Genomic DNA, 15,344 nt, shown 5'->3' with positions numbered 1-15,344 from the left:
GATGGTGCCATGAAGCTGAGTTGCAAGAACTTGAATGAGAAGTTGATAGTGGGAAGCAATCATCATAGAATGATGAAGCTGGATGATCATATGAATCCCAACAAGACTGAAGCTCAACTGTGTGACCAATTTCTTACCTGTAACACATTGCTCTCTGCTTCTTCCCCAGTGATCACCTCTACCTTCTCCAGTAAACACTTCTTTGCTGTTGCTTTAGTATAGGCTGCTGCAGACTCTGCCAGTGATTCTGAAATATTATTAGCTGAACAACATTTTTCAAGTTTATTTTGGGCACTAGTCACATAAATTCATGTCATACAGATGGACAGCCACGGGCACCTACACAGAGCCTGCCATTTACTTGAATAAGCTACCAGTTAATATGCTTTTCCTCTGGAGCATGACTGTCTTGTGCAACTGTCATCCTGCCAGGTTCTCAGTGGCCAGCCAATTGTGCTTGTATCAGGATCTAGAAATGGATATGAAGTCTGAAGAAAGCAGTTTTGTCTGTCTTTTCAGGAACGGTTCCTCTTCTTTTCTTAAAACCATAATCAAGAGGGGAAAAAATTCCCAAACACAGATACTGGTAAATCTGAAAATCTGGTCCATAAATTATCTGAGTCTCTCTAAGAAGAGTATTTTGCAAAATCTGTGCAAAACAGATACTTATGCTCACCTCTACAGGCGTAATGTTAATGTCTCCACTGCTACACGTAATACAGGCATGCCTGCATTTGAAAATGCAGCCCTTTATTTTATAGTCTCTCACTGGCTGTTCAGTGGCAACTAAAACTGGAGAATTCCTATAACTCCCACATAACCTCTATTTTTCATAAAAAACCTACTCCCTCACAGGGTCAAAGCAAACCCCTAATTTCAGTAAATTGTTTTGGCTTTGATGAGGTAATATCTAAAACCAGTTTTTAAAAAACATTTCTGGAGCACCCAATCACCATAGCATAAACTCTACATACTTCGATTCAGTTTACGTTACATCCAGCAACTATAAAACAGAATAAAAATAATCCCTTGCCACCAATCTTCTGTAATAAAACTGGGCTGACTATATGCCCTCCAAATTCCTGCCACTCTCACACTGCTGGAGATACTCCTAATCCACATGCAGTGAACGAGAGTACCCCTGGCAGGGCTAGAGCAGCCTGGATGGGCTGTTAACACACAACACCCTCCTTCTTCCCAGACCTTGAGGGGACCAAGGAACCTCCCCCTCCACTTTTTAAAAAAATGTTGGCTAGAAGGGACAATAAAGGCAAGGGGAGGTTTTATATTTTCATATGGTAATAAAACCACTACTGCAAGCACTTAACAAGGATTAGGCATAACACAAGCAGTAACAGAATACTGTTTCTAAGAATTAGTTCTAAAAAATATTCCACTATTTACCTTTCTCTGGAGTAGCTTCCTGTGAAGAAGATTCAGAGCCAGATTCTGTAGCAGCATTTTCCTTGCTACTTTCTGTACCAGCTTCATTTGATTTTGGTGGGCTCTGTAAGGAAAAGAGGCATATCAGATGAACTTTTGGATTTGCAAAAACAAGAGTACTAATGTGATTCTTGAGGCAGTCCTGCACCTTTAGTAATTTTATAAGGTACCAGTATCTGGTACTCCTGGAGTACATATTTCCTTAGTACAAATTGTAGCATTACTCCGACTACTCTGACTGACCTGATGATGCAGAAAGGAGGGGTGCTAGCATAGCAGGATGGAGGTGTATAGCACTGGAAAAGAAATAATGGACTCCTTGCTATCAATGCAGCCACACTAGCACCAGCAGTTCATAATTCTGTGGTGCTGGGGTTCAAGCTCGGAGTGCTGAATCATGCAGTGTGACTTTGGCATCAAGATAGCTAGCTTCTCCACCAGATAGACTGATGCTACATGGATTGGACCGAGAATCCCTTGCATGGGAGACTTATGTGACTCATCTTCTCCCTCCTCAGCTCTGAGGAGGAGTGCTGATGCCAGATGACTCTATGGACATGTCTCTCAGAGATCAGGCACCTTGCGTGGCTATCAGTGACTGACGCAAGGCTGCTCTAATGGTTTAAAATCCAAAGCCTCTGCCTCATTAACAAGTTGGGAAAACAGCCAGCCTGGTGCCAACTATTCAGTCAAATGGAAGACTGAGAAAAAACTGCCAAGGTGGTAGACAGCTACCCTGAACTATTAACTATGAGAAAGTTCACTAAGTTAGACTGACAACAGTCATTCACAAGAGAAAAGGTTTGAGGGGAGAAGCTTGCTATAGCAAGTGGGACAAACAGTGCTGTGTTCTGGCTCACTGCCATGGGTGTAAGAAGGAATCAAGTGGCAGTTGGGGGGACACTCATCATGTCCTTGGGTGGGAGCCACAAAGACACTCAAGACTCACGTGCAGTACCAAGAGACACTGCTGACCAGACATGCATGAGGCATTCATATCACTTGGATAATACGCAAAGAAATATTACATTTAATAAACAACTAACACTCACCAAGACTCTCTCACTCATGTTCTGTCCAAATACAAATTTGTTGCTGGAAGCATCTGCGTTGTTTGTTGAGTTCTCTAAACTGGAGAGAAATGTTTTCATTAATATAGTGCAAACAGATGTTTCCATAATCACTAAAATTTCAATAACAAGGGAGGAATTATCACTGGTTTGAACTTGAATTTCTGTTAAATAAAACTATGAAACAAGTGTGTGTTTGATTAATTAGGATGCAACAGTGAGCAACACAGCAATAACTGGTTATGGGACTTAGTGTCCCCAAGCACTTTCTCCTAGAATAAAAAAGTATTTTAGCATAATGGAGATTTTTCTGAGTACTAGCCTCCAAATATCTATGTTTAAATTACACTCCGAGAAATCTGACCATCACCTAGTGTATCCTAAGAGTCTATCCAGTATCAAAAGGTCTAGCAAGATGCTTAGGGCTCTACTAAATTCACGGTCCATTTCATGGTCACAGGATTTTTAAAATAATAAATTTCATGATTTCAAATATTTAAATCTGAAATTTCACAGTGTTGTAATTGTAGGGGTCCTGACCCAAAAAGAAGTTGTGTGTGTGTGTGTGTGTGTGGGGGGGGGGGGGGGGGGGGGTTGCAAGGGGAGCACAGTACTGTTACCCTCACTTCTGCACTGCTGCTGGTGGAAGTACTACCTTCCCTTCAGAGCTGCACTCTGGCGCAGCTCTGCTTCGAGAGCGCGGTGGCTGCTGGCAGGAATCCAGCTCTGAAGGCAGAGCTGCCGCCTGCAGCAGCCAAGTAGTAAGAATGGCATGGTATGTATTGCCACCCTTAGTTCTGCACTATTGCCTACAAAGCTGGGCCCTCAGTCAGCAGGCACCACTCTCTGTCCGCCCAGCTCTGAAGGCAGCAGCGCAGAAGTGAAGGTGGCATGGTATGGTATTGTTACCCTTACTTCGGCGCTGCTGCTAGTGGGATGCTGCCTTGAGAGCTGGGCGCTCGGCCAACAGCTGCCGCTCTCTGGCTGCTGAGCTCTGAAGGCAGCACAGAAGTAAAGGTGGCAATACCACGACCCCCCCCTAAAATATCCTTGTGACCCCCAACTCCCTTTTGGATCAGGACCCCCAATTTGAGAAACGCTGGTCTCCCCATGAAATCTGTACCGTACATGGTAAAACCACACAAAAGACCAGATTTCACGGGTGGAGACTAGATTTCACATTGGTGATGCATTTTTCATGGCTGTGAATTTGGTAGGGCCCTAAAGATGCTGTATTCAGCCACCTCCTACAGTCAAGAGCACTAGTTCCAGTTGACTGACCTGAGCCAGAATTGAAGGCTGCAGCTGAAGTCTGGCAAGCAGCATCACATATGTGCATGCCAACAAATGGCCTAATGACCCAAGGCAAGTCTGCACTAGTGTAGCCAGATTTTATTTTATCTTGAGTAATATAGATTGCAATGACAGGAATCTTGATTCTGCATGAGAGGGCATAAGGCGCATGTGCAGCAGCAATGAATGCTGAGGTTAAAAAAAAAATCTAATTTCATGTGCATGAAAAACGTGTGCTCCAACAGTGGGATCCACACCTGACACATACTAAAAGAACTGTAAATACACAAAATACATGCAGATGCCATGAGACACAAGCTGTTCTCTGTGAAATGCAGATGGATGTAACATACACACAAACTGAGACCATAAAGCCGTTGAAGAAAAATCAGTCATGCAACCATCACTGTGTGTTCAAAGTCTGAAATACTAAGTCTGTTGCTCTGCCCTCAGTCAGGGCTCAAATCAGGGAGAAGGAGTTGAATTCACAAGCTCCACAACCACACATAAGCTCAGTTGTGCCAACTTGAGACATCACTCTCAGCAGATTGTGCAGATGCCCAATCTAGATCACAGGTGTTTAATAGGCTCTCGGTGGGTTCAGATACATACATAGGCAGGACCACATTAAGGCCAAGGCAGGTCCTGCTACCAGTCATGTGACAGCATCAGAATCTAATTATGTTTCTTCATGGCTACCACGGAGTTTTCATGAAAAACTTGAAAACATCACAGTGACGTTTGCTTCAGTCTGCAGACAATCTCCAGCAGAGGAACCAGCAGCAGCCAGAAGCAGCTGGGACCCACATCCACCACCAGAGTATGTTGACCCCCGCTACTTTGTCAGGAGTATGGGAATCATCTGCTCTGCTCCTTCCCTTTGGGCCTTTTGCTCCACAAGTAGAATTGGAGTGTGTGGAAAGCGGTGGTATTGTCAAGCACCATCCACTGGTGGCACCAAATTGAGAGGTCACACATTTGCAGATTGTGCTGATCCTAAATATAAGATCATCCCTCTTCTTTCTTGCCTGTTTTGATCAGCAGTGAAATAACAAGCAATGATGACATTTAAATGATTAATGAGCATTTGAATCAACATCCCATTAAAAGGAATGTAGCATTTCACATATTTCAGAGTTATTTACAGATTTTAAAGCCAGAAGGGACCATATGATCATCTAGTCTGACCTCCGAATAACACAGGCCAGAGATTGGGGGGGAGGGATAGCTCAGTGGTTTAAAGTATCAGGGGGTAGCCGTGTTAGTCTGTATCTACAAAAACAACAAGGAGTCTGGTGGCACCTTAAAGACTAACAGATTTATTTGGGCATAAGCTTTCGTGAGTTAAAACCTGTTGCATCCGAAGAAGTGAGGTTTTACTCACGAAAGCTTATGCCCAAATAAATCTGTTAGTCTTTAAGGTGCCACCAGACTCCTTGTTGTCTCAGTGGTTTAAGCATTGCCCTGCTAACCCAGGGTTGTGAGTTCAATCCTTGAGGGGGCCACTTGGGAATCTGGGGCAAAATCAGTACTTGGTCCTGCTAGTGAAGGCAGGGGGCTGGACTCAATGACCTTTCAAGGTCCCTTCTAGTTCTAGGAGATGGGATATCTCCATTAATTACACTGGTCTACAATTTTGAGAAGTCGTCTGCTTCAGGGATAAAATGTGCTATTTATTATGTATTTTGATGTGCTGAATTCAAATATGACAATTAAAACAACTGATTGTCTACTGTTTCTAAGATATTTAAATTTTTACATTTTATGTCTATGTATATTGTGTAGATAGTACAGTTTTAAACATAAATTGTAAACCTAGGTCTTTTCGTGTGTTTATGGTTGCTTTACATGATAGTATTTCACCTGTCCTGTTTATGTAACACTTTAAAAATCAGCAAAAGGGTTATATAAATAAAATTTATTATGAAACAAAGGCAAAAAACTATTCTGTACATAGTTTAGTCCTATTCAGTGTCTACTCGGCGCTTCTTGGCTTGTCTCTTGTATTCATTTAAATGGAGCATCTCTTGTCACTGTCCAGCAATAGTCTGCAAGCATTGATGGGCTCCATTTGCCCTGATAGCGTTTCTCCATTGTTGCAATATCCTGGTGAAATCGCTCGCCGTGCTCGTCGCTCACTGCTTCGCAGTTCGGTGGAAAAAAATCTAGATGAGAGTGCAAAAAATGTATCTTTAGTGACATGTTGCAATCAAGGCTTTTGTATGCCTTGAGGAGGTTTTTCCACCAACAACCTGTAGTTGTCTGCCTTGTTGTTTCCGAGAAAATTTATTGCCACTAACTGGAAGGCTTTCCATGCCGTCTTTTCCTTGCCACGCAGTGCATGGTCAAATGCATCATCTCGAAGAAGTTCACGAATCTGAGGACCAACAAAGACACCTTCCTTTATCTTAGCTTCACTTAACCTTGGAAATTTTCCACGGAGGTACTTGAAAGCGGCTTATGTTTTGTCAATGGCCTTGACAAAATTCTTCATCAGACCCAGCTTGATGTGTAAGGGTGGTAACAAAATCTTCCTTGATTCAACAAGTGGTGGATGCTGAACACTTTTCCTCCCAGGCTCCAATGAACTGTCAGAGTGGCCAATCTTTCTTGATGTAGTGGGAATCTCTTGCACGACTATCCCATGCGCAGAGAAAAACAGCAGTACTTTGTGTATCCAGTCTGCAGACCAAGCAAGACAGCAACAACCTTCAAATCGCCACAAAGCTGCCAGTGATGTTTGGTCATAGTTTATACACCTCAAAAGTTGTTTCATGTTGTCATAGGTTTCCTTCATTGGACTGCATGACCAACTGGAATTGATGGCAAAACATTGCCATTATGCAGTAAAACAGCTTTAAGACTCGTCTTTGATGAATCAATGAACAGTCTCCACTCATCTGGATCGTGAACGATGTTGAGGGCTGCCATCACACATCGATGTTATTGCAGGCTACAAGATCACCTTCCATGAAGAAGAATGGGACAAGATCCTTTTGACGGTCACGGAACATGGAAACCACAACATCACCTGCCAGGAGATTCCACTACTGTAGTCTGGAGCCTAAACAGCTCTGCCTTACTCTTGGGTAGTTCCAAATCCCTGACAAGGTCATTCAGTTCACCTTGTGTTATGAGGTGTGGGTGCAGAGGAGGAGGATGGGAGAAAATGTGGGTCCTATGACATTGATGGTTCGGGACCAGAAGTTTCATCCTCTTCCTCGTCTGACTCAAGTGAGAATGATTCTGGTGCACCAGGAACCAGCAGTCATTCTCCGTGGGGTACTGGGCGTATAGCTGATGGAATGTTTGGATAATGAACAGTCCACTTTTTCTTCTTTGACACACCTTTCCCAACTGGAGGCACCATGCAGAAGTAACAATTGCTGGTATGATCTGTTGGGCTCTCTTCAAATCATTGGCACTGCAAAAGGCATAGATTTCCTTTTCCTGTTCAACCACTGGAGAAGATTTGTTGCACAAGTGTTGCAGCATATGTGTGGGGTCCACCTCTTGTCCTGATCTCCAATTTTGCCAGCCAAAATAAAGGTGATAGACTTTCTTAACCATAGTGGTTATACTGCGCTTTTGTGATGCAAAAGTCACTTCACCACAAACATAGTGGAAGTTATCTGCACTGTTCACACAAGTACGAGGCATCTCTGCTCACTTTGGCTAAACAGAAATGTGTCCCTTTGCAAAATCAAACACTGACAAATAAGAGAGCACGACACTGTATGATTTCTAGAGCTGATATAGGGCAATTTGTTCAGCAGAGTGATGTAAGCTTCGTTATGATTGCATCATCCATGACTTCTAGGAATAACACGATGCAATTCATATCATGTATGACGCAATACCAGCTTCAGATTGCATCATTCATTGTTTTGCCTAAAAAGCAAGTACTGTCCAAACCCAGTCATAGATTTATTCATAGATCCAGTCAAAGATATATTTTAGTCATTTCTGGTTTAAATTGAGATCCCTTCCCTTTATAACTCACTTATCCTCTGCCATTCCCAAGTCAAGGGTAGTATATACTGACCCAATAGCATATCTTGAAAACTAGAGCCAATCAACAATTTTAAGCATCATTTTCGTTCTCAGTGACCCAGAATTAGTAAAGTTTGACTACATTTATTTCAGAGGCATTTTGACTGTAGAGCAGTGTTATTATATTATAATTATATTATTTCACCCAGTGGTTCCCACATCAAACCCGTAACTTCTAGTTGAGCTAGAGCAGCTCTTTCAGAAAGACATCCAATACTGAAGACTTCAAGTGATGGAGAATCCACAACATCCCTAGGTAAGTTGTTCCAAGGGTTAGTTTACTGAGAAGAAATTTGCACCTTATTTCTAACCTGAATTTGTCTAATTCCTTTCTTCTAATTCCTTCTTCATTAGAAAAACTACCAGTTAACTTGGTTTCTTATCAACCAGCTTCATAGGTCTTGGGTAACGCATTCTTTTTGGAGTTAATGGTTAAACTCAAGGGATGAAAGTGATCTGGTTGTTAGTTGTCATAGGGTAATCAGATTCATGAAGCCTGAACAGCTTTCTGAGTACATGTGATCCCTTCAGTGGAAGAGGATCTTGGCAATACCTGGTGCCAGGTTCATTTCAAGCTCTCCGCAAATTCAGGCAGGCTGTATTTGTCACACTCCTCACCTCCTGAAGCTTTGCAACCATAAGAACTAATAATATACTGTATTTTTTAGAAAACAAAAAGCTAGGAATCTGAAGAACAAGGTAGCAGCTTCAAAAAAGTGTTGGATACCAACCCAGTTCAAATGGAACCTTGCCTCTGGTAGACAGTAACACTAATATTAATGCCTACATATACTACAGTAAAGTAAGTTGCTCTGAATTTATTTGCAGTCTTACTTGGAACTGATGTATTGCAGAAAGTAGTTTGTTGCCGATGGTGTTTCCAAGCTTGGAAGCCCAGCATTCTGTACATCAGCTGTTTCATCACTTTCATCTCCCAACTACAAAAGAGAAGAAGTGGGCTGTAGTTCACAAAAGATAATGCTCTAATAAATTTGTTAGTCTCTAAGGTGCCACAAGTACTCCTGTTCTTTTTACAAAAGAGAGAGACATTTATACAAGACATTTATACACAATTAACAATACCAAAACCAAGATCATCAGGCCTTATTGTCTCACAAAATATATACCTTTGCTCATATACACTCTTAACAATAAGACCAAAGTGTATTTCCCATTACAACAAATTTCTCCCTTGTTGCAAGCTGCATCCCTATAGGAATGCCAGTGTACTGCATTCATATATACCTAAATTAAGAACCAGGGACACCTTCAAGCAGCATTGCAATTGCTTTTAAAACTGTATTAGTCTATATTCAAAAACCTTTCCTCCTTCATTATTAAGTTTATCACAGCTATGTACTTTTTGGACTGTGTTGCTCCCACTGTAGTTCTGGCCAATCTCCCTCCTGTCAGGTCGTGTAGGAGCCACATACTCCCACTGGCCTCACCCACCCCATATGCTTGCATAAAACCCCTCCCTTTACGGTGTCAATACCTTTTGATAGTCTAATTCAATTAGCCTATGTTTAGGTATGAGCCTGCTTTGCCCCAGGTCCTCTCTTCTTGCCCCTGCAACACTCTTGGAACCTGCGCCGCATGGATTTGGCATGGAGGGACTTCTGGAGGCTCAGTGGGAAGGGGGACCAGATCATTCCCATCCCAGCAGTTCAGAAGAAACACCAAACAACACTGAATATCCCAGAGTTTATTTGTATAACAGTAGTGGGTGTTTTTAGTTTTTACAAGAAAGGACTTCAAAAAGTAGTATCATGAAAAATAACTTTTGCAAAGTGGCCAACTAACTATACTCTGTGTACAAATCCTGCATTTGCACATATAAATCAAAGCCTAAGCACTCGGTTACCATTTTGATGCCCTAGTGTCCACATTTATGCACAAATGTAGGATTTGCAAATACACTTCATGTGGCTGCTTTAGAAAATAAAGTTTTTACATGATAGTTTGAAAATTGAAATAGGAAGCTAATATGAAATGAAATTAATACTTGTTTTGGAAGCACATATACTAAAATGGGAACGATACAGAGAAGATTGGCATGGCCCCTGCGCAAGGATGACACGCAAATTCATGAAAAGGGGGGGAGGGGTAGCTCAGTGGTTTGAGCATTGGCCTGCTAAACCCAGGGTTGTGAGTTCAATCCCTGAGGGGGGCTATTTAGGGATCTGGGGCAAAAAACAAACAAACAAACAAACAAAACAAAAAACTGTTAGGGACAGTACTGGGTCCTGTTAGTAAAGGCAGGGGAATGGACTCAATGACCTTTTAAGGTCCCTTCCAGTTCTATGATAGATATATATAATATATATATATATATATGGAGATATACCTGTGTGTGTGTGTGTGTGTGTGTGTGTGTGTGTGTGTGTGTGTGTGTGTGTGTGTGTGTATGTATATATATATATGCTTAATACTGTTCCGCTTATCCAGGAGATAGAATAAATGGTTACCTACCTAGGAATCTTTTTGTAACTGTTCTTCTTCGAGATATGTTGCTCATGTAGATTCCAAGTAGGCGTGCACGCGCCACGTGCACAGTGGCCAGAAGGTTTTCCCCTAGTGGTATCCATCAGTTGGCTCTGGAGCCCCCTGGAGTGGCACCATATATAGGGCCCTGCCAATCTCCCACCACTTCAGCGCCTTCTTGCCAGCTGACTCCAACAGAGGGGTAGGTGGGTGGGTCTTGGAATGGACATGAACAATACATCTCAAAGAACAACAGTTACGAAAAGGTAGGTAACCGTTTTTTCTTCTTTGAGTGCTTGCTCGTGTCGATTCCAAGTAGGTGACTCCCAAGCAGTTCCTAGGAGGAGGGGTCAGAGTTCATTGCGTCACAGATTGTAGCACCACTCTACCAAATGCGGCGTCGTCCCTGGCTTTGTTTGTAATCGAATAGTGTGCAGCAAAGGTGTGGATTGAAGAACATGTTGCAGCTATACAGATGTCCTGGATCGGGATCTGCACCAGAAAGCTACCAAGGATGCCTGCACCCTTGTGGAGTGTGGTGTCAGTGTGGGGGCAGGTATCTTTGCCAATCTGTAGCACACTCGGATACAGGACATGATCCACGATGACATTCCCTTCATTCTGTCTGCTATTGCCAAGAAAAGCTGAGCTCTCTTTCAAAATGGTTTTGTCTTTTCAAATAAAAAGCCAATGCCCATCTAACATTGAGGGAATGGAGCTTTTGCTCTCAGCTGCTGGAGTTTGGGTAGAAGACTGGAACAAAAATGTCCTGGTTTGAGTGGAATTAAGAGACTACCTTCAGAAGGAAGGCTGGGTGAGGTCGCAGTTGGACCTTGTCCTTACAGAAGATCATGTAAGGAGGCTCAGATGTCAGGGCCTTAAGTTCAGATAGCTTCCTGGCTGGTTAGAGCCACCAGGAACGCTACTTTCCAGGAAAGGTAAAGTAGTGAACACGTTGGTAAGGGCTGAAATGGGGGCCCCATTAGTTTAGACAGCACCAGGTTCAGATCCCATGCAGGGATCGGTTATTGCACTTGCGGGTGTAACCTATCTAGTCCTTTAAGAAAATGGCTGACAATTGGGTTAGCGAAGACTGATTGGACAGCAACCCCTATATGGAACGCTGAAATAGCAGCCAGGTGAACTTTTATTGAGGACACTGACAGGAGGGTGGTGAAGCACTGGAATGGTTTCTCTAGGGAGGTGGTGGAATCTCCTTCCTTAGAGGTTTTTAAGGTCAGGCTTGTCAAAGCCCTGGGTGGGATGATTTAGTTGGGGATTAGGTCCTGCTTTGAGCAGGGGGTTGGACTAGATGACCTCCTGAGGTCCCTTCCAACCCTAGGATTCTATGACAGACCTTGCTGCTTGACGTGTAACAGATAGTCTAAGATGACGGGTACTAATGACTGCATAGGTGGAGTGCCCCTTTGCATTGACCAAACTGAGAAGCTTTTCTACTTAGCTATGTACGTGGCCCTGGTGGATGGTTTCCAGGCCTGAACAAGCCAACTCCAAAGGGTTTAGCCATGGAGCTTCCATGCCATGAGATGGAGGCACTTGAGATTAGGATGCTGAAGGTGGCCATGGTCCTGCATGATCAAGTCTGGGACTAGGGGCAGACTGATTGGGGTCTCCACCGACAGGTCTAGGAGTGTGGTACATCAGTGCTGATGGGGTCCCCAATCCTTCCCGTCTGACCTTCAGGACAACTTTGTGAATGAGTGGGATGGGTGGAAATGCATAGAACAGATGGTCTTTCCAGGGAAGGAGGAATGCGTCTGCAATCGAGCCTGAGCTGTGATTCAGGAAGGAGCAGAACTGCAGACACTCCCTGTTATGTCTTGTTGCGAACAAGTCTATATGGGGAATCCCCATCATTGGAAGGTGCTGTTCAGGATGTCTGGGCGAATGGACTACTTGTGGTTGTAGAAAGACCTCCTGAGATGGTCCCCAACTTTTTCTGGGATCACAGAATCATAGAATAGAATCATAGAATATCTGGGTTGGAAGGGACCTCAGGAGGTCATCTCGTCCAATCCCCTGCTCAAAGCAGGACCAATTCCCAACTAAATCATCCCAGCCAGGGTTTTGTCAAGCCTGACTTTAAAAACCTCTAAGGAAGGAGATTCCACCACTTTCCTAGATAACCCATTCCAGTGCTTCACCACCCTCCTAGTGAAATAGTTTTTCCTAATATCCAACCTAAAACTCCCCCACTGCAACTTGAGACCATTACTCCTTGTTCTGTCATCTGCTACCACTGAGAACAGTCTAGATCCATCCTCTTTGGAACCCCCTTTCAGGTAGTTGAAAGCAGCTATCAAATCCCCCCTCACTCTTCTCTTCTGCAGACTAAACAATCCCAGTTCCCTCAGCCTCTCCTCATAAGTCATGTGCTCCAGACCCCTAATCATTTTTGTTGCCCTCCACTGGACTCTTTCCAATTTTTCCACATCCTTTTTGTAGTGTGGGGCCCAAAACCGGACACAGTACTCCAGATGAGGCCTCACCAATGTCAAATAGAGGGGAATGATCACGACCCTGATCTGCTGGCAATGCCCCTACTTATACAGCCCAAAATGCCGTTAGCCTTCTTGGCAACAAGGGCACACTGTCAGCTTCTCATCCACTGTAACCCCTAGGTCCTTTTCTGCAGAACTGATACCTAGCCATTCGGTCCCTAGTCTGTAGCAGTGCATGGGATTCTTCCGTCCTAAGTGCAGGACTCTGCACTTGTCCTTGTTGAACCTCATCGGGTTTCTTTTGGCCCAATCCTCTAATTTGTCTAGGTCCCTCTGTATCTGATCCCTACCCTCCGGCATATCTAACCAGAAGGGATCCCAGAAGGTAAGATGCCTCTAGGTCAGGCCTGCACAACATGCGGCCCAGGGGCCGCATGCGGCCCGCGTGGGCTCACTGTGCGGCCCACGGGGGTTGAGTAGATGGGCTCATTGTGCGGTCCGCGGGGGGGTGAGTAGGCAAGCGGCAGGTGAGGGAGGGGGGCTGAGTAGGCGAGCGGGCGGGCAGTGGCGGGGAATGAGTAGGTGAGCCGGGTGGGTGGAGGGCTGAGGAGGTGAGTGGGCGGGCAGTGGCGGGGGGGCAGGTGAACCGGCGAGCCAGAGGGGTGGGGCGCCGAGGAGGCGAGCGAGCAGGCAGTGGCGGGGGGTGAGTAGGCGAGCTGGGCGAGGGGAGCTGAGGAGGCGAGTGGTGAGTCGGTGGCTGACCTGTTCTACTGATCTGGTCTTGCTCCCATCCCCTCTCCCAGGGCTGGCGCCAGCAAAACAAGCAGGTGCTTGGGGCGGCACATTTCTAGGGGCGGCATTCTGGCGCCGGCCATCATAGGTGCCGACTCCGGGGCATGGGGGAAAAGTGTCCTTGCCGCCCCAGCTCACCTCTGCTCTGCCTCCGCCTGCTCCCCTGAGCACGCTGCCGCTGCTTCGCTTCTCCCCCCTCCCTCCCAGGCTTGCCACGTGTGAAACCGCTATTTCGCGCAGCAAGGCTGGGAGGGAGGAGAAGCCGAGCGGTGGGCGCTCAGGGGGGGCGGTGGTGGTGGAGCGGAGGTGAGCCGGAGCGGGGAGCGGTTCCTCTACCCCCCCCATTACTTCCTGCACCCCCCCCCCAGCTCACCTCTACTCTGCCTGCTCCCCTCAACGCGCCGCTGCTCCGCTTCTCCCTCCTCCCTCGCCTGAGAGGGAGGGGGGAGAAGCAGAGCGGCGGCACACCCGGGGGAAGCAGGCGGAGCGGAGGTGAGCTAGGGCGGGAGGTCACAGGGGGCCCGCAGGAAGCAATGCGGGGGAGGAGAAATGTGGCACGCAGGGGTAGGAGGCGGTGCTGGGGATTTGGGGAAGGGGTGGAGTTGGGGTGGGGCCGGGGGCAGAAGGGCACGAAAAAGAAAGGGGAGGCGGCCAAAAATTTTTTTGCTTGGCTCAGCAAAAATCCTAGAGCCGGCCCTGCCCTCTCCAAAGGTTGCAGCTGTCTGGAGGTGCCTGCCTTCCTCATTCACACCTCATTCATTCACAGGGCAATTGATTACAAAGTGGGGGGAATATCTTATTCTACTTCTAGCAAAAAGACATTTTTCTTTTACCTTAATTATACTACCTTAGGGGCCTGCTATAACATATTACCGAGGTTCAATACTGCTGTTTCGGTGGGGCGGCGCTGAGGAAGGAGGGTTTGTTTCCGCGGGGCAGGTGGCGCACCGGGGGGGGGGGATGTGTTTCGGCAGCGCTGGGGGGTTGTTTCCATGGGGCAGGTGGCGCTGGGGGGGGTTGTGTTTCGCAGGGGGCTGGGTGGCGCTGGGGGGAGCGTTGGCGATGCTCGGGGGGTTTCGGCCCTCAGCTGTTTTCTTTGGAGTAATATGGCCCTTGCTGCTTTACGAGTTGTGCAGGCCTGCTCTAGGTGTATTGAGTATCAGAGGGGTAGCCGTGTTAGTCTGAATCTGTAAAAAGCAACAGAGGGTCCTGTGGCACCTTTGAGACTAACAGAAGTATTGGGAGCATAAGTTTTCGTGGGTAAGAACCTCACTTCTTCAGATGCAAGTCTGGGTGTATTGAGTGTGTTATGCAGAAGTCACACAGCTTGAGGGCTTCCTGGCATAGAGGAGAGGAGTGTGCTCTACGCTGTCTGTTTATATAAAATATCATTATAGTATTGTCCGTCATGACCAATACACATTTTCCTTCCAGATGGGCTTGGAAGGTCTGGGAGGCCAGGCGTACTGCTCTTAGCTCTTTGCCATTGATGTGAAGCGAGAGCTCTGCTTGGGACCAGAGGCCTTGAGTCCAGAGCCTCCCTAGATGCGCTCCCCACCCCATCACTGAAGCATCTGTAAATAGAGTCAGCAAGGGTTGAGGTCTGGAGAAGGGCACTTCTGTCCAGACCGTTGGAGGATTGACCAACCACAGGAGAGTCTTGATAGCCAGTGGGGGAAGTGCAACTACCTTGTCCAAGCAGTTTTGGCTTGGGTGATACACTGAGACCTGCCAGAACCAGAGAGGC

General features: G+C 45.8%; 1 protein-coding gene and 1 non-coding gene across 11 annotated transcripts in view; one reads left to right on the top strand and one right to left on the bottom strand.

Moving 5' to 3' along the window:
• RANBP3 (RAN binding protein 3) overlaps positions 1–15,344 on the bottom strand; it is a 200,026-nt gene that overhangs the window by 49,212 nt on the left and 135,470 nt on the right. For 6 of the 10 annotated variants that reach the window (XM_008172811.4, XM_005306708.5, XM_065578270.1 and 3 more), the window contains 4 exons: positions 8,694–8,797; positions 2,496–2,574; positions 1,405–1,507; positions 138–262 (listed from right to left, as the gene is read on the bottom strand). In XM_008172811.4, coding sequence (XP_008171033.1) covers positions 138–262; positions 1,405–1,507; positions 2,496–2,574; positions 8,694–8,797 — 411 coding nt within the window. The remainder of the gene's footprint in view (positions 1–137; positions 263–1,404; positions 1,508–2,495; positions 2,575–8,693; positions 8,798–15,344) is intronic. The other 4 variants (XM_065578271.1, XM_065578269.1, XM_008172812.4 and 1 more) reach the window with 1 other exon arrangement.
• LOC112060219 (U6 spliceosomal RNA) lies at positions 9,865–9,967 on the top strand. The gene has a single exon (XR_002889535.1). It is a non-coding gene; the product is annotated as a U6 spliceosomal RNA (small nuclear RNA).

Source organism: Chrysemys picta, chromosome 25 (genome assembly GCF_011386835.1).
Source record: "Chrysemys picta bellii isolate R12L10 chromosome 25, ASM1138683v2, whole genome shotgun sequence".
Taxonomy (NCBI): domain Eukaryota; kingdom Metazoa; phylum Chordata; order Testudines; family Emydidae; genus Chrysemys; species Chrysemys picta.
The sequence above is the reverse complement of the archived record's forward strand: the minus strand, read 5'-3'. Positions and strand labels throughout refer to the sequence as shown.